Raw genomic sequence first — 18,995 nt, 5'->3', positions numbered from 1 at the left:
TAGCGACGATGCAAAGTTAGATCACACGAGTAGCACTAGATGACCAATATGCAAATAAGTTTGCCCCTCTTGATAGTACGGTCATCTATCCTAAACCCGGTCATAAACTTCTCTACACACCTATGACCAGTGAAATAAATGCCCTAGATTACACCTTTGCCTTGCGCATTCCTTTCCATCTCCTCTAATGTTGATGCAACACATGCACCAACCAAGCACCAAAATGATATGATCCACTTCATATCATCATGTGACTGTATTGGTTCAACGATCTTGACTTTACTTGCTTTTCACCGTTGTCTTCGTCCATCGGTGTCAAGTCTTGCTTAAGCTTCACCGCCACGTAGTCCATCTCTCCAAAGCCTCTGACTTGCCCTTCACGCTTGCAACCGGTCCATCAAGCCAAGTGTTGTCTTGATCTTCTCCACCTTGATCACATGACTTAATGTCATGTCTCATGTGCAATGAGCTCCTTCATTATCACATGTGTGAGCTTTGCAACATCTCCGTGCCATTTTTACCTTCATGGCATATGTTGCTCACACATATGTATCTGTGGACTAATCATCTGTGTATCTCACATAAACACAATTAGTCTACCTAGGTTGTCATTCAATTACCAAAACCACACAAGGACCTTTTAGAGGTGCTTTGTAAATTACCCTTTCTTTCATCTTTTCCTTAACCTTTGGCGGTTCTTCCAGCCATTGGTTCTTAGGACCATACAACCACTCCTTGTAACGACATTTCACCATTAAAAACACCTAAATAAGGTGACATTAGTACATGAACACATATAGCTCAATATTTCAACACATACACTTTGCACTTACTTTATGCTTGTTTTACACACAAACTCCAATGTATTCTCAGGATTTATCACAGCTCGATCTCCGCAATCGCACAGAGGAGGTTCCTCGAGTCGTCTAACTGCGGCTAAGTGCTTCTCCTTAGCCGTCATTGGAGGGGGGTTAGGGGGAGGTGGAACCCACCGCTCGAAGTGCTCTCGTGGATGTTGCCCTCTCCACCAATTGTCGAAAAGGAGGTACCTAGGATCAAACTTGTCTGCACCATCGATCCACTGAAAGAAAAAACACCTCTCATGGGCCTACACAACAAAATTCCAATAAAATATTAGTAACCTAGTAATACAAATGAAGAAAAAAACATATGGAAATAATTACTTACATTAAAACGACTACGTGTGCAGAAGCAACGAGTCGTTGTGTCCGGATATCTCAATTGAAACACGTTGGCCGGACGACCACAGTCATAGTTAGGGACAGGGAGGTCAGAAGGGACGGGGGCATCTTTGCTAGACTCGTCGGGGTACAATTCTCTAGGATAACCCTATTTTCGCCACAACTGCTCCCAAAACATGTCTTCCATCTAATAAAACGATTCAAATTAAACATCAATCAAAACAACGCAAATTAATGTAAAATATAATCATTTGCATTGCAACTCAAATAATATAACCAACGCTTATAGCAACAAAAATATACATGGTAAACATACTTCTAACTAAATAATTAACCTTAACATCGACAAAATTAAACTAATATCTTCCTCCAAACCATAGCCCTTAGTTCCCAAACATAATTTTTCTCCTAACCTTAACTCTCATTAAGGCTGGATAACGAGCCAGCTTGGCTCGTTTGGGCTCGGCTCGTTCTGGCTCGTTAAGATAACGAGCTAGCTCGGCTCGGCTCGTTATCCTAACGAGCCAGAAAGCCAGCTCGGCTCGGCTCGTTAAAAGCTCGAGCTGGCTCGTTAAGCTCGCGAGCCAGGTATAAAAAATACACAAAATATAATATTTGTATTTATTTAAAGTTTGAGAATAATAATAATACAAAAGAAATGAATCTAACAACCTTAAATCAAATAAAAAAATTAATATGCACTAATATATATACAAGTATAATAAAATACTATAGTATTCATGCATCTAACTACCTTAAATGATATTTTTTTTTCCTGAAAGCTTGGCTCGTTTAGCTCGCGAGCGGCTCGCGAGCTGGCTCGAGTTGGCTCGTTATAGCTAACGAGCTAAAATCTTGGCTCGGCTCGGCTCGTTATCTTAACGAGCCGAGCCGAGCCGAGTCGAGCCAGCCACGAGCCGAGCGAGCTAACGAGTTTCGAGTTTTTCGTCCAGCCTTAACTCTCATTCATAATATTTCAATACACCATTCAAACAAAAATAAAAAGTGCGTCATTACCTTGAACGAAGCCGAGGAGGGAGGAAGGCGGCTAGGGAATGGAAGGGAAAGGAGGGAGGGAGGCGGTAACAGAGGGCTGGGCGCCGACAGCACTTGGGAGTGGCAGGCAGGCGGGGCGACGGGCAGGCACGGCGGACAGGCGGCCAGGCGCGGCAGGCAGGCGGGACTGGGCCACGGGCCTTTAGTCAGCTCTGTCGCGCCACCGATCAAGGCGCGTCACTGTCGCGCTAAGATTGGTGGCGCGACAGACCCTGCCATATCACTGGTCAGTGCCCCGGTCGTTGCCACATCATCTCTCTCGCCGCGTCACCATGCATGACGCGGCATATGCATTTCGCCGTGCCAGAGAAATAGTCGCGGCCAAAAGTATTAGTTTTAGAGAAAAAAAATTAGATTTAAAATTAGCTTAAAAAGTGTTAAAATTTTCCAGCGGCATAGACGGGGGCGTGCGGCGCGAGGCACGTGTGAGGGTGCACGACGCGAGGCATGGATGAGGGCCCACAACGCGAGACGTGAGACGCTGGGACGCGCGACGTGAGGCGCAGCGGCAGGCAGGTCGGTCCTGTCCAAAACGGATGGACGTCCTGAGGTATCATTATCGTTCTTTGAGACCTTGTTCTTTGGGACCCTAGCAAAGCTGCCTGGTCTAGGCAGCGATGTTGTCTGGCCGCAATTGCCTGGCTCAAGCCACCATCAAAACATGTCAACGTGACATTGGGACCATATCGGAGGGCATACGTATACACGGCAGCACGGGCCCGGGGGTGCTGACTGTATGCTGCGACTGCTGTCCAGGTTCCACGCTGTTTTTATGGGCCTGACGGAGCTCCGAGATGAATGGTTGTGGTTATTGTGGCCTGTGGGCTGACAAAGACATAGAGTGGTTGCCTTATGGGCCGGCCATCTTTCTTTGGCAACGTCCATGGAGCGGTTTTGACCATCTCAATGACCTGTGGGGCCCACGCATCATCGACTCAACCCCTCCCTCTCAATCCTCACGGCCACTCCCCCGACGCCTCGTCTCTCTGCGCGCGGTAGGGCGGGCACTACTCCCTCGAGCGGTGGGTGTGCAGCACCCCGGCGAGCACAGCAGCAGAGGGAGCTCTTCCTGCTGGCCCCACCGTGCGAGCTCACTACAGTTTGGAGGAGGAACTGCCATGCGAGCCCACCCTTCGGCTACGCTGGGAGGAGGAACTGCCGAGCACGACGAGCACAGCTGCACAGCACCTCGGCGAGCTCGGCAGCACGACTTCATCTTCGGTAGCGATGCGACATCCATGCTAGGAGGCCCCGCGCGGGCCAGCAGGACGTCAGCGAGCACCTCAGCGGGCACCCCAACGAGCACGATGAGCTCCTCAGTGAGCACCCCAACGATCAGGGCGAGCACCTCAGTGGGCACCCCAACGAGCACGGCGAGCTCCTCAGTAGGCACCCCCAACGATCACGGCGAGCACCTCGACGGGCACCCCCAACGAGCACGGCGAGCTCCTCAGTGGGCACCCCAACGATCACGGCGAGCACCTCGACGGGCACCCCAACGAGCACGGCGGGCACCCCAACGATCACGGCAACCACCTCGGTGAGCACCTCAACTAGCACGCGCAAAACGCTCCTCCGCGATGCGAATGCCACGCCCTACGCCTCTCCAGCCCGCCGGCAGCCACCAGGAGGCCACGGGCACCGATGGGAGTAGCAGCGGCAACGGCAGGGCCGGGGATTGGCTCCGGCTCGGTCCATCTCGATTCCATGCCGTCCGGCACCGAGATGGCGTGGTCCGTCGTCCGCTGCTGCTACGGGCGCCGCCACGAATTTGGCCCGCACGCGAGCACGAGGTGGAAGAAGGGAGCGGGCGCGAGCACGAGGTGGTAGAAGGGAGCGGGCGCGAGCACGAGGTGGGTCGCCGGAGATGGCGTGGGGACGGTCGCCGGGGAGGGCCGGCGGAGACAGTGCTCGTCCCTGACCCGCGTCGACGGGAGCTCAATGACGAGCTAGCGCAGCAGGAGGTGCTGCTGTAGCGCGTCTGCGTCTGGCGTGACCGTCTCAGACACGCCCTGCACCAGGGTTGGCGGTTGCGATGTCGGCGCTCGGGAGGCACACCTCCAGCACACGCACGGTGGTCTTGTGTAGAACTCCGACCGCTGCGCCACCACCTTGCAGCTCGCCGGCAAGAAACCGCCGCGTGCCCTTCCGCGCACACACATAGCTCCGTCACCTTCCGTCCGCGCACAGCTCGTGCACGTGGCTATTGGCGACAAGCGCTGGAGCACACCGGCGTGGTGGAGCAGCACAGGCGGCAGGAGGCTCTAGAGCGCGACAACGGGGTACTCAACCACGGGGTGGCGGCGCTCCACCGGCGCGAGGAGACGGCACAGCGCGCCGCGGCAGAGTCAAAGGCGCGCGAGAAGGAGGCCAAGCGCGAGGCGGTAGAGCTGAGGAAGAAGGTGGCGGAGCTCGAGGCGGCCAACTACGCGCTCGCCGCCCGGATGCTCGGCACAGACATCTGCCGCTTCCAGGCGTTCCACGAGCCCGATGTGTTCTAAAGAGCTTACGGCGCTGCTCCCTTGCGCGGCCTGGAGCGCTCCCGCGCACAGTCCCACCTCCACCGCGGCTGCCGCCACATCGCCGCCACGCTTGACGGCGTCCTTGGCCTCCTCCACCGTCGCCCGCGCGCGGCGGAACTCGTGCATCATCACCCCGGCACCGCCGCCGGGCGCGAGCGCGGGCACGGCCACGGACCTACCGGCATCATCACCCCGGCGCCACCGCCCGGGCGCGAGCGCGGGAGCGGCCCACGGACCTGCCGGCCTTCGCCGCGGCGCTGCTGCGCGCTGGACAGCGCCGACGAGACGAGGAGGGCCATGCCTGCATGCGCGGCGTGCAGCAGCGCCCGCGAGGGAGCCGCGCGAGGGAGCAGCGCCCGCCCCGCTGCGCGCGGAGAGAGGAGGCGTCGGGGGAGTGGCCGTGAGAATGGAGATAGAGAGGTTGAGTCGATGATGAGTGTGCCCCACATGTCACTGAGATGGACAAAACCGCTCTACGTTGGACAAAACAACCTCACCTGCGTCCAGTTGCTAAAAGTGAACTAAAAGTGAACGGTTTTGACAGTTGGAGTACTAACGTTAGACGGTTTTACAGGGTTAAAATTAGACGAACTCAATAGTTGAGGAATCAAAAGTGGACTTAATCCTTTGAGAATCGATGATTACGCTCTGCTTGTTGCCTGCCTGGGAGGTCACTTTCACTCTTTCAGAATCCTGATGATGAGGTGTACAAAATCAGGAGGGGCAAATGCTTATGACCTGACGAGTTTTATCGGTGCAGCGGAGGAGAGAGAGTTACTCCTACATTGTACTGCTTTGAGTGTGAGTGTGAGTGTGAGTGTGAGTGATGGGGGTGGGGGTGTGGGGGGGGGGGGGGGGGGGGGGGGGGGGGGGGGGGGGGGGGGGGTAGTAAGTTCTAAGCTGATTGTTAGAGCCACCTGTGACTGTGAGGCGGTGCTCCCAGAACCTTTGCCCCCGCCAGTTTCCAAGTAGCGGCTTCCGTTGTTTTCTCGCAAAGTCGCAAAAAAAATCATTTCTTTGCTTCCAGATGGACCAGAGTTGCCATTGCCTTGCCATGGTGTGGTGTCGTCTTAATCGCTGCCCTTTTCCATCCGCTAAATCTATTTAGCACTCGAGTGATTCTCGGCATCCTGTCACTCGATTTGTGTACCGTAGATCTTGCGCCCGAACGGAGGCGATGGAGTGCAGCAAGCGTCCGTTGGGCCCAGGGGTGGTCAGATGGTGCAGGTCAGCACCTGATGCCGTGCTGTGTTTGTAGCAGTAGCAGGAGGAGCAGATTACCATGTCGTTGAACTATATTTTACTACTTCTATTTAGACATAAATTTTATGTTCAATGAATGTAAATTTATTATTTGTAAATGAAAATAGTTAGAATTACTCGAACAAATATCTGATATTTTTTTTGGTTTTTTTATTTCTGTATTTTTTATTTGGTTCGTATTTTCTATTTTGGTTCCTCTTTGGTATTTTCTAATCCGGCAAATTTGTTTGTTTTATTTGTTTAATATTTTTATAAGTTTTATTTTGATTCATTTGATCTGGATCTTATGACTATTACAATTGACCGTTGGAAGCCCTAGAAACTCTCCAAATCAAGTGTTTCCTGGGCTGCTGTCACCGGGGTGATAGAAGGCCGAGTATCACCCGGACGTGACATAGACAGCCTCTTTCCATCTCCATCATAGGTCGTATTTGGTTTCTACATGCGCTCCTAAAATTTCTATCACATCGAATGTTTAGACATATACATGAAGTATTAAATATAGACTAATTATGAAACTAATTACACAACTTGCGACTAATTTGCGAGACGAATCTTTTAAACCTAATTAGGCCATGATTTGACAACGTGGTGCTACAGTAAACATGTGTTAATGACAGATTAATTAGGCTTAAAAATTGTCTCGCAAATTAACCTCCATGTATGTAATTGGTTTTGTAATTAATCTCTATTTAATACTATTTATTAGTATCTAAACATTCGATGTGACATAAATTTTAGGAGCGACTAAAGAATCAAACACCCATATAGTCAGGAACCAAGATTCTTTTCCTGCCTCCTCTGTACTCTGTAGTCTCTCTGTCCATCCAAGAGGCAAGAGGCATTTGTTTGGGTAGTTGCCGCCCGAGGCACTCAGATTCAATAACGTTGCTCTGGCAAGTCACGGCGTGACTTTGGTGCCCACATCCAACGTTCGGCCACAATCCGACGGTTCAAGGAAATACTCCATCCTTCTCTTCACGCGTTCACGCCGAGCCGCCGCCGGCCCTCCCGCGACGCTGCCGCCGACCTCAGCGTCACGCCCCGCCAGCCCTCCCGCGCCGTGCGTCGTGCGCCGCTGCCGCAGACCTCCGTGTCGCGCGCCGCGTGCCGTGCGACGGCGCTGCCGCAGACCGCCGCGTCACGCGCCGCCAGCGCTCCCGCCCCACGCGTCGTGCGCCGCTGCCGCGGAAGCGCAAGCGCGCAATAGCTCATTGTCGTCGGTGACAAAAGGGCGTCACGTTTGCTTCTTGAGCACTAAGAGGAGTAAGAGCGTTGTCGTGGGCATGCTCCTGCGCGAGGGGATGACGAGGCGTACGAGGTTTGTGCGCCATCTCCGGCCACCGCGGCGCCAGGCTCCTCTCTCTCCTCCATGCCGTCCCCGCACGTTCGCCGCGTCGCCCTCCGCGATGGCGGCGCGCGCTCGCCGCATCCCATGTCCGCGACGGCCGCCGCTCGCCGTGCAGCCCTCCGCGATGGCTTCGCGCGCTCGCCGCATGCCGTGCACGCGATAGCCGCCCGCTCGCCTGCCCCGTGCCCACGCCGGGCGACCACTCGACACGCCGCCCCACGCGCTGCCGTGCACGCACACAGCATTGGCCACGAGGCGTGAGCTCGCCACTCCGGCCGCGCACGCTCGCAGCGCTGGCGGCAGACCTCTGGCTCCGCACGCCGTCAACGGGACACAGCAGGGAGGAGGCCTGGACGACCACGGAGCAGCTGGTTTAAACACGTGCCCCTCTCCACCGTCGCCTCGGGTCGCGTGAGGTCGCCTCCATTGTGCATTTGTGCTGCTTCCCTTCCACACCTTCGTCAGGTCCCCGAAGCTCCACTGTGTCGCCCCTGTCGTGCTCACTCTGCTGGCGCGCACCCACACAGGACGCGCTCCTGTTCCTGGTCAACGGAGGTGTGAATGGCGGCGAGGCACTAGATGGCGGTGGTGGACTGGTGGCGCGGCGCAGGAGGGCTGGAACAAGCAGCGCGCGGTGCTGGAGGGCTGCAGCGTCGCACAGTGTAGGACTTAGCGATGTGGGCGCGAGGTGCGTGAGGGCGGCGGGCGGCGGATGCAGCGGCTCAGCGTGGGGGGCCCAGCGCAAAAAGGAGGGAAGTTTTTCTTAGCCGTCGGATGATGCTTGGACGTCGGATACAGACCCAAAAGTTACGACGTGACTTACAAGAGTAACGAATCTGAGTCCCCGCCCGAGATCGAGGGAATATGCATTCGACGAAGAGTTGTAGCGCGGCCTTCAGGTTTCTTCCACAAAGTGCGCAAAACAAGCGATCCACCATCCAGAACTCATCTTGCATGAGTGGCCGTGTCCATGTTCCAAATGAGCTTGGAAAGTTGGCGACGGGCTTTGTCCAAATCTTCAGTGAATTGTTTCGGCGCTTTCAGTGCCGTCAGTAGGTAAACCGGCAGCGGACTTAAAACCACACACTACCGCCTACTCCCGCCGCCAACACAATTATCCCTCATAATCAAATACAGGCATAAAGCTCGGTGGGGTTTTATCATTAGAAGTCATGTTGGCATGGTAGTAGCCGTACGAGCAGGCTCGGCATGCTGAAGCAACCGCTTGTTTGAAGGGTCTATGCTTCCACAAATCTGTTGAGGGAGATCAAAATCTTTTATGTATTCTGACTTCTGAGTTCTCTGAATGTTCTGTTCTATTTATCGTGTACCTGAATTTGTAATGCCAGACTTTGTAGCTTCGTTGGTGTCCGGCAATTTGTCAGGGAACACACGAATAAAGGAGTTATGTTCTCCATTTTATTTAAAAAAAAAGATAAAAGAAAATTTTCAATTCTCTGTGACCACCAGCAGCCGACACGAGCACACTGTTAGTTGATCTCCACCAATAGGCCCAACGGCTTATTGGGCCCTTGTCTTTGCTCCCTAATCGGAGGAGCCCAACCCTAATATGGTTGGTGGGCCCCTGTCGCATAGCACATATATAAAGAGAGGTGGGGATCACGGCTCGCACGATGAGGTTCAACGGAGTAGTCGCCATTCCACCTACAGTAAACCTAAACTGATCTAAAGCGTGCTGCCAGCGACAGGATGCCCCACCACCGTCGTCGCCTCTGTAGGCCACAGGGACACCACGGTCGCCACTGGACTTCACGGCATCGCCACCACGACGCCTACAACGCCGCGGCACCGGCGTCTATGCTGCTGCTGCGTCGCAACAGAGAAAGGCGAGGAGGCTTACCGAATCCACGGTTACACACAGAGGTACACACAAACGATCCTAACATTGGTACCAGAGACAGATTACCAGTGTGTAACCCTAACCCTAACCGAGTAAAAGCAAAGAGGAAAAGAGACCGGGGGTGGCGTACGTCACTGGAACCCGGTCACCACCGCCACCGCGTGGGGGGGGGGAAGATGCCGCATGGCAAGAACAGAACAGATCCAGTTCGGATCTAAGGAAAGAAGAACAAAAAGGTTCTCCAAGCCTAACCCTAACTGGGTGAAGAGGAAGGGCCCTCGGCTCACAAAACCGAATCCTAACCCTAACTTGCATGAAGAAGGGGAAGGGAAGCGATTCAGATGAATTCCTAAAAGAAAAGAAATCAAAAGAAAAGTGCAAATCACGAAACCCTAACCCTAGTACCCCAATCGGTTGAATCCGTAGAAAGAAGCAGATTCAAAAGAAAAGAAGGGGAAGAGGGGAAGGGGATAATCTCAAAGATCTCGAATCAAACCAAAAGAAAACATGAATCGGGGTCAACCGAACCCTAACCCTAGATCCCCTTTTCGGGTGAACAAGCAAAAAGAAAAGAAAGAAGATACAAAAGCAAATCCGAAGGGGAAGAAGAAAAGGAACCCTAGATTCCCATTCGGATTGAACCCTAGAACAAACCCTAATTCCCCACAGTCAGTTCGGATAAGAGAAGAAAAAATCCAAATTGGAGAAGGGGGAAAAGAGAAAGGAACAAACCTCGCCGTGCGTCGGGATGGCCTTTCGCCGGTGCGGGAGAAGAAGGGCCAAACCAGGGCAGCTGCTCGCCGGGCTCAGCCAAGGGGGCGCCGCGGCCAAGCTGCTCGATGGCGGCGTGCTCACCCGTTGGGGAGCACGCGCGTCGGCGAGGGGGCCAGCGACTGCGCCATGACTGCCTTGCTCCATCGCCCGCTCGCTCGCTGTCTCACTCTCAGTCGCTACTGGATGCGCTGAGGGAGAAAGAGCGGTGACAGAGAAAGCGAAGAGAGAGAGAGAGCAAAGGAGCAAATGACCTAGGGTTTCTGGTTGGAAGCCGCGGCCACGGATTTTGTTGGAGCGAAATCGACGCGCAGCCATTGATCTCCATCGGACGGCTCAGACTGAGCGGGCCAGCTTTCAGCCCAGGCGGGCGAGCGCGCAGCGGCGCTTTGCTGGCCTAGGCCCACGTTGCGGCCTGGGAAGGCAGCGCGCGCGCGAGACAGATGGGCCGGCCTGAGAATAAGGTTGGGCCGAGCCGTTGCCGGGGCTTTGAGCCCAAAACGAAGGAGTCATTTTTCAATTTTGTTTCCCAGAAAAGGTTTTACTTCCTAGAAAATTGAAGATGCAAATTGGCTCAAAAGAAAAATTAAAAAGAAAAATAGAAAAAGGTATTTTACCTCTGGGTAAAATTCAAGAAATTGAGTTAGAGTTTTTCCGCTGCTAAAGAAAAAGTATATTCTCCAGTGATTTTGAATCGATGTGATATTTAACTGGAGAAGAGGAAAGTTTTTCCAGTAAATGTTTATTTCCTGGAAATTGATTAATGGATTAAAGAAAATAGAAAAAGCAAAAAATTCAAGAAAAAGAGAGTTTTTCCACAGTCAAAGAAAAGTTGTTTATACTCCAGTTATTTTCAACCAATGTGGTATTTAATTGGAGAAAAAGAGATTTTTTCCGCTGCTAAAGAAAATATTGATTCTCCAGTTATTTTGAACCAATGTGGTATTTAATAGGAGAAAAAGAGATTTGACATGCTTATGATGTTGTTATTTTCTGACCAACGTTGTTAATAACAATATCGTAATTTTAATGATTTATGCATTAATTCTATTTCTGCCCATCAGTGATGTAGAATTAGTGTATAAGAACAGATGTTAATTTTAATGATTTATGCATTAATTCTATTTCTGCCCAACGGTGATGTAGAATTAGTGTGTAAGAACAGTTGTAAAAGTTAAAGATTTATGCATTAGTTTTATTTCTGCCTAACGGTGATGTAGAATTAGTGTATAAGAATAATTGTATGTTTTGATTTTGATCAACGTTGGAATCAAGGCATTCAAATGGTATTATTTTTTTATGTTAAGAAAAGTTTTGACCTGGTTTTCATCTTGTCTAAGGTGGACTGGGTAGTCACTCATCGTGTTCCACTGAGTTTTGTGGCACCGGTGAGGAAGACAAGAGAGAATGATGCCACTTAGGCAACTAAAGAAAGGGATTTTGAATCCCAAAAGATGTCATATGACTTTAAGCATAGGAAATAGGTCACTACCAACATAAAATGTTTGGCTGTAATAAAGAACACGATTGAGCCTACAATTGTGGGCTCAATTCCAGAGTATGACACGGTCACCGAATACCTCGATAGAATAAAGAGTCAGTTCACTGGCTCTTCAAAAACATATGCTACCCACCTGATAAAGCAGCTGGTGACAGAGAGTCACTCTGGAAATTGTGGCATAAGAGAGCTCACGATGCGTCATCGAAATTATGGCACTGTCGTTTATGCTATATTTCGAGGGGGGAATAGAAAGACAAGTTAAGAATGATATTCTTTCTCCATTAGAGCTCTCAGATTTAAAACAATGCAGAGAATGCATAAAAGAAAAGTATATAAAGAAAAGTAAGAAAGATGACAAACGAAGCGCAGGAATTTTATAGATTATTCACACAGACATCTGTGGTTAGTTTCCTGTAAAGAGTGTGGATGGTAATGATTCGTTCATAACATTCACAGATGATTACTCCCGTTATGTCTACATTTATCCAATCAAAGAAAGAATAGAAGCATTGGATAAATGTAGATATTTAAGGCAAAAGTTGAAATCCAACGCAATTTAAAGATAAAGATGGTCAGGTCTGACCATGGGGGAGTATTACGGTCGGCATACCCCATATGGCCAAGTTCCTGGACCTTATGTAGGGTTCTTACAGGAGAATGGCAAAGTAGCCCAGTATTCTATACCGGGCGAACCTCAGCAGAATGGAGTAGCTGAAAGACACAATCGTAACAATGAATGGATATGATGCGCAGTATGATAAGTTACTCCACCTTACAGTTGAGCCTGTGAATAGAGGCGTTAAAACCGCCATTCATATTCTCAATAGAGTATCAAGAAAGTCGGTGCCCAAAACACCGTATGAGTTGTGGACAGAAAGAGTACCCTCACTAAACCACTTGCGTGTGGGGGGGGAGCCCTACTGAGGCTAAAGTATTTAACCCAAACATTGGGAAGCTAGATCCCAAAATAGTAAGTTGTCATTTCATTGGCTACCTAGAAAAGTCAAAAGGTTTTCGTTTCTACTGTCTAGAGAGATATACAAAGTTTGTGGAAACAAGACATACTATTTTCCTAGAGGATGAAAAGATGAGGGGGAGCATGGTAGCTTGAGAAATTAACCTTGAAGTGAAGTGGGTGTATGCGCCCACTCTAATGATTGATGGGCCATTTTTCTCACTACCTGTTGTCGCTGCACCGACAGTGCTAGATACTGTAGTGTCAGCACCTATTGTTATCCCACCTGTGGCAACAATGAATGACGATAAGGAACCTGTTCTTCAGGATCCTATAGAACCTATTGCCACATATGAGGGAAAGTAATAGCAGTCTCAAAACAGAAGATGTGCCAAATATAGAGGCCCCTAGAAGGTCTCAAAGAGTTAGTAAATCAGCTATACCTGCTGATTATGAAGTGTACAACACTAAGAAATTTTAAATGGAGGATGATCCCACCTCATTTGAATAAGCCATGAAAAGTAATCATTCATCAAAGTGGCTTGAGGCCATGGAAGATGAAATGAAATCAATGAATGCCAATATAGTTTGGGACTTAGAAATAATTCCTAAAGGAGCCAAAATAGTAGGCTGTAAATAGGTCTACAAAATAAAACTTGACTCTCAAGAGAATATAGAGAGATATAAAGCGCGACTTGTGGCAAAAGGCTTTATGCAAAGAGAATGGATTGATTAAAATGATACCTTTTCTCTAGTCTCATGTAAAGATTCCTTCAGAATCATAATGGCATTAGTGGCATATTACGATTTAGAATTACATCAGATGGATGTAAAGACGGTATTTCTCAATGTAGACTTAGAGGAAAATGTTTACATGGCATAACCAAAAGGTTTTGTTATGGAAGGAAAAGAACGCATGGGATGTCGCCTAAAGAAATTCATTTATGGATTAAAGCAAACTTCAAGATAGTGGTACTTAAAGTTTGATCAGACAATAAAGAATTTTGGGTTTAAAGAAAATGTAGAGGACAATTATGTCTATGCAAAGTTTAAGAATGGAAAGTTTATCTTCCTTGTCCTGTATGTGGATGATATCTTACTTGCTAGTAGTGATGGTCTACTACTGGAGACAAAGAAGTTTTGTCCTCAAAATTTGATATGAAAGATCTTGGTGAACCTTCGTTCGTTCTAGGGATCGAGATTCACCGAGATAGAAGTAAAGGGGTATTAGGACTGCCACAAAAGGCATACATAAAAAAGATCTTAAAGAAATTATGTATGCACAAATATAGTCCCTCACCTGCTCCTATAGTCAAGGGCGACAGATATGAGGATTTTAAATGCCCTAGGAACCAATATGAAATCGATCAAATAAAAAACGGTTCCATGGGCTTTAGTTGTCGGAAGCTTGCAATATGCTCAAGTATGTATGCGTCCTGACTTGGCATTTGTTACCGAATTACTTGGCAGATTCCAGAGCAATTCTAGAACAGAACACTGAAATTAGTAAAGAAAGTCTTGCGTTATTTGCAAGGAACGAAAGGCCTCATGATGACATATAGAAGATTTGATTTACTCCACATAGTGGGATATTCAGATTCAGATTATGCGAGAGATGATAGAAAATTAAGAAATGATATGTATTCACTCTCGCAAAGAGGAACTATTTTATGGAAAAGCTAAAAGCAAACCGTCACTACATCGTCCACAATGTATGACAGTCTGTAGCGTGTTATGAGGCAACGGGCAGGTGAACTGGTTAAAGAAGTTAATATCCGATTTTAAAGGTGGTTGACGACATCTATAGACCACTTAAGTTATACTGCGATTATAATCTGACAGTACAGTATGCTCACAACATAAGTCAAGTGGTGCTGCCAAACACATTGACATAGAGTATTATGTTGTGATAGATAAAGTCCAGGATCAAGTCATAAGTCTTGAGCATAGAAGTACAGAAAAGATACTCGCGGATCCGCTTACAAAAGGCTTAACACCCAACATGTTCAGAGAATATGGTGTTCAGAGAATATGTAGATAGCATGGGTTTAAGGGAAAGCCTAAAATTTCTGGACAAAAGAAGGCCCAAAGATAAGTATCTATTTCAGAACAGAGTAGCGTGTTGTAGCTGATAAGTCTATCGGCAATGGACCGTGACAATGAGACATGCTCTATGCGCTAATATGTAATGGAATGAACAAAAGTAAATAAAATTGAAAGATGGTAGTGAGATCAAGGGAGAGAATGTTAGTTGATCTCCACCAATATACCTAACGGCTTATTGGGCCCTTGTCTCTGCTCTCTGATCAGGGGAGCCCAACTCTAATATGGTTGGTGGGCCCCTGTCGCACAGCACATATATAAAGAGATGTGGGGATCACGGCTCGCACGATGAGGTTCAACGGAGCAGCCGTTATCCCACCTAGAGTCAACCTAAACCGATCTAAAGTGTGCTGCCAGCGACGGGATGCCCCACCACCGCCGTCGCCTCTGCAGGCCACAGGGTCACCACGGTCGCCACTGGACTTCGCGGCATCGCCACCACGATACCTATAACACCGTGGCACCGACGTCTACGCTGCTGCTGCGTCGCAACAGAGAAAGACGAGAAGGCTTTCCGAATCCGGTTACGCACAGGAGGCACACACCAACGATTCTAACACACACAACAAAGATAAGGCCCGCTCCGCTGGCAGCTGGCCGCTCCCTACTGCCGTCCCCAGCTCGCGCGACATGGCGCCCGCCGCCCGATGGTCCCCACCGCTCTTCCTCCTGCTCGCGGCGGCCGCGGCGACGTCGACGGTGACGAACATGACGGCAGAGCACCCGTCCGACCAGCCCCCGGCCCCGTCGCCGACGCCGTGGCCGGAGCGCTTCCACGCGGTGCTGTTCACGAACCTGACCAACTACTCGGACGCCTCCACGGGCCCGCCGCTGCGCATCACGGACCTCTACTACGACTGGCCGCGGCGGCGGAACCTGAACCTGGTGCGCCACCAGCTGTCGTCAGACCCGCTCTACGACGTGGAGTGGAACAACGGCACCACCTTCTACTTCGACTCCTCGGCGTGCCGCGTCGAGCGCTTCCCCGTCGGCGTGCTGCCGCCGTGGTGGCTCTCCGGTGGCGGCGCCGAGTACCTGGGCCGCCGCATCGCCGGCGGGATCGACTGCCACGTGTGGGGCAAGGCCGGCTTCATCTTCTACTACGAGGAGGCGCGCACGGGGCGGCCCGTGCGCTGGGATTTCGTCGATGGTATTGTAACAATTTTTTTTGGCTTGATTTGATTGCCATGAAATGAACTCACGAGGTTCATTCCCTAACTAACAATCAAATCGCATGGCATCCGCCTTATACTGATCTGCAGTGACGGGGATCCAGCAGTTCGTGATGAGCTTCGAGCCCGGAGTGGAGCTAGAGGACGCGCAGTGGCAGGCACCTGCATACTGCTTCCCGGATGACGGCAACGAAGACGAAGAAGGGAATGGAAATGACAACGCCGCAAGTAGCAGTGGTGAGGAGGCTGGGGATGGGCTTGAGGCAGGTAGCAGGTTACTCAGGAAGCTTGCAGGAGCTGCAGCAACGTCTTGATTGTGTTCTAATAGTTGTACTATGAGACATGTACTGTATTAACTAACTAATGCCTCCTCATTTTAATTTCCTATATATTTTTTCACGACCGTGCCTAAGCACGTATTTCATTAAGAGAAAGTAATTTCCTATATATTGTTGCTCCTGTCCAAAACAACAGATATATGCTCCCAATAATGAGAGGCACATCTAGAACTAACAATCTGGAAAGATTAAGTATCTTCCTCAGGTTGAATCCAGGTGTGCAGCTTCTACAACCAGTACAGGGTGTTGTTTTTGGGAAGGCTTAATCTGTGATGTGTCAGTTCAGAATCAGATCAGTAAATTGTGAAATCAAGTTGTCTGCTTCTGGATTCATGCCTCATACACCATTTTAGGCCCTGTTCGCTTGAACTTATCAGCTTCGGCCATGGTACATTCTCTCATACTAAATCAGCTTCAACCGGCTTTATCACCGCACTGTGTGGCCACAACTCATAAAATTGCCCAAGAAATGCGAACCCAAGCAAACAAACAAAAAACAGTGCAAAAGTTCAGAAGAGGCGATTCAACTTATTTTTCATCCTCGAGGACCAGATAGCTATAGGATCATTGCTGCCAGTTTTGACAATAATTGAGAGGTGTGAAAGACTGATCGATCTGGAATTGTGGCCAGTGGACCACACAAATTATAAAGAATAGTAATCTGAAGAGCATCAACAAACAATGTTGCATCAAACTAACAACATATCGCAATTGGAAGCACACAACAAGGCTCTGAATTTGCCAATAGAGTTCATCACACCAATTCAGCATAAATTGTAGGAGTAGGCCAATTGATAACAACATATCACAATTGGAAGCACACAGCAAGGCTCTGAATTTGCCAATAGAGTTCATCCCACCTATTCAGCATAAATTGTAGGAGTATGTCAAGCATGCTACACTAGTGCTGTGAAATTGTGAACCACAGAAGAGCATGATTATAATTCCGAGCACCAAATTCAGAAAACAGACCACAAGAATGCAAGATATATGCAAAAAATGTTAGATCGACCATATGATTGAACCCACTTAATTCCGACCACCAAATTCAGAAAACGACCCTCAGAACCGGCGAGCCGACGACCTGGGGGTGACCCTCCTCTCCTTGATGGCCACGGAAACGGCGCCGGACGCGGCGGAAGGCTTCTTCATCTCCTTGCTGCTCCTGAGTGACGACCTCAGCCCCAGGCCTCCGCCGTGGCCCGCCGCGAAGTCGACTGCTGGCGCAGACCTCCTCACGGACTCGGCGCCGCTGGCGGTGTAGGCCTTCTTGGCGACGCGGCGCTTGGACAGCTCGACGGCGACACAGGGGTCCTCAGCTATCACCTCGGGGTCCACCGAGGCCGCGGGCGCGAACTCCTCGCAGTAGTAGGGAAAGCCCTGCTTGCGCTTGAGCCGCTCGTCGCGGCGCGCCGAGTAGACGTCGTAGAGCCTGCCGCGCACGAAGAGCGGGCCGCCAGCCGGCGTGCCCGCGGCTATCGCGGCGAGGTTGAGCGCCACCAGCTCGCCGTGGGCGTCCGCGCCGGGCGGGAGGAGGTTCTCCTTCTCGAACCCCGCCCTCGCCCTCGCCCTCGCCGCCGGGGGCGGCGACGGCGGCGCCGCAGCGGGAAGGAAGTTCTCCTTCTCGGCCGCCGCCGCCCTCGTCGCGGCAGTCAGGTCGAGCTTGACGCGCCTTGGGGGCCGGAGCGCGCAGGTCATGCTCGCATGCATCGGGCTGGGCTCGAAGCGGACCGGCGACGGGATCGTGCAGACGGACGCGCTCATCGGGGCCGCCGCCGCCTTCTTCATCGATCCTGCAGAGTTGAGAGGAACGCGCGTCGGATCGGGAGAACTGAATCGGAACACGAAGGGGGAGGGAGGATGGGGGATCAGCCGGCGGTCGTACCTGGAGGCGTTTGCACGGAGGAGGCCGGCGCGAGGGGCGGGCGGGGCACCCGGTGCGGGCGCGGGCGGAGGCGGCGCGGGGACATGGCGAGCGGCGGACGGCGGTCCATGGGTCGATCGGTCGCCTGGCCCGACAAAGAGATTGCTTCCCGGCCTCCGCTCCTTTTCCATGGACCATGGGTTTGGAAGGCGAGGCGAGGCGGCTTTTGAAGCGGAGGCGGATGGGTGGCTCTTCCAACGGTCGTCTTGCGTCTTCCAACCCCTTTCGAAAAATCCTGCGTGCTGCTGCGTGCGTCAGCGTGGCCGTTTGTCACGGCTCGGTCACGACTGAAAAATATTGTTCTGGCTAATCGTTGTGAGAGAAAAATATTATTCGAACGTAAACAGTGCCCCCCTGCGTGGCCCAGCCAGCCCCAGCCAACTGAATAAGCCAGCCGAACAGTGTGTAGGGTGGTTGATGATGGTGGGCGCCACCGCGGTTATTTATGGTATAATCGCCAACGTATATTTTTGCATTCAGTGATTTCCTCAAATCTCCCTTGGCCAATGTACAGTAGTAGCAGGTAGCAATTGTGTTATTATATGAGGAAATGAGTTGGACGATCCATAAATCAGCCATTTCGCCATTGCAGATTAATGCCATGGCTTGTAATGGAGAATATTTCTTGTATTTACACATATTCATGTGTTCAAAGAAATGCCTTTTTTATCTTGTTTTGTATGTTCTTTTTTTAATTTTTGTTTCAAAACAATGATCCCTTTAGGGACTAGAACCAAATCCAACAAACTCCCCACCCAAGTACAAGGCTTGACTGGCGAAGGTCCACTTCTATTTCTTAAAAAAAAAGTTACATAGAAATGACTAGGAGCTCACCTGAGGAAAGAACCCAAAGCGTTTGGAATTTTCTTCTTTTTCCTCTTTTTTTCCCTCAACTTTTGGTTTTGAAACGAACCTTGTGCATTGCCATAGAATGTGCAAGGTTGTATCAAACAAGACCACCTGTTATCAAAAAAAA

At 50.5% G+C, this 18,995-nt stretch overlaps 2 protein-coding genes across 3 annotated transcripts; one reads left to right on the top strand and one right to left on the bottom strand.

The window, feature by feature from the left end:
- Positions 1–15,083: 15,083 nt before the first annotated feature.
- LOC136552329 (uncharacterized protein At4g14100-like) lies at positions 15,084–16,204 on the top strand. The gene is made up of 2 exons (XM_066543869.1): positions 15,084–15,735; positions 15,848–16,204. The coding sequence occupies exons 1-2, from the start codon at positions 15,216–15,218 to the stop codon at positions 16,069–16,071; spliced, it is 744 nt and encodes a 247-aa protein (XP_066399966.1). The 5' UTR covers positions 15,084–15,215; the 3' UTR covers positions 16,072–16,204.
- A 555-nt stretch (positions 16,205–16,759) lies between these two features.
- Positions 16,760–18,972, bottom strand: LOC136550145 (uncharacterized). Of its 2 annotated transcripts, XM_066541633.1 has the most exons (3): positions 18,854–18,972; positions 17,981–18,261; positions 16,760–17,888 (listed from the first exon to the last, which is right to left on the bottom strand). In XM_066541633.1, the coding sequence occupies exons 2-3, from the start codon at positions 18,087–18,089 to the stop codon at positions 17,158–17,160; spliced, it is 840 nt and encodes a 279-aa protein (XP_066397730.1). In that variant the 5' UTR covers positions 18,090–18,261; positions 18,854–18,972; the 3' UTR covers positions 16,760–17,157. The 2 variants fall into 2 exon arrangements, with proteins under 2 accessions (XP_066397730.1, XP_066397729.1); XM_066541632.1 differs by lacking the exon at positions 18,854–18,972 and having other exon boundaries at positions 17,981–18,294.
- Between the last annotated feature and the right edge of the window lie 23 nt (positions 18,973–18,995).

The sequence above is a fragment of the Miscanthus floridulus genome, chromosome 4 (assembly GCF_019320115.1).
Source record: "Miscanthus floridulus cultivar M001 chromosome 4, ASM1932011v1, whole genome shotgun sequence".
Taxonomy (NCBI): domain Eukaryota; kingdom Viridiplantae; phylum Streptophyta; class Magnoliopsida; order Poales; family Poaceae; genus Miscanthus; species Miscanthus floridulus.
This window is presented reverse-complemented; position numbering and strand designations above follow the sequence as displayed.

Bases quoted from the DNA above. Each gene is read 5' to 3' on its own strand.
- LOC136550145 (XM_066541633.1), bottom strand. From the start codon at position 18,089: ATGGACCGCCGTCCGCCGCTCGCCATGTCCCCGCGCCGCCTCCGCCCG. The intron at 17,889-17,980 runs GTACGACCGCCG...TCAACTCTGCAG, and splicing joins CTCCGTGCAAACGCCTCCAG to GATCGATGAAGAAGGCGGCG.
- LOC136552329 (XM_066543869.1), top strand. From the start codon at position 15,216: ATGGCGCCCGCCGCCCGATGGTCCCCACCGCTCTTCCTCCTGCTCGCG. The intron at 15,736-15,847 runs GTATTGTAACAA...ACTGATCTGCAG, and splicing joins GCGCTGGGATTTCGTCGATG to TGACGGGGATCCAGCAGTTC.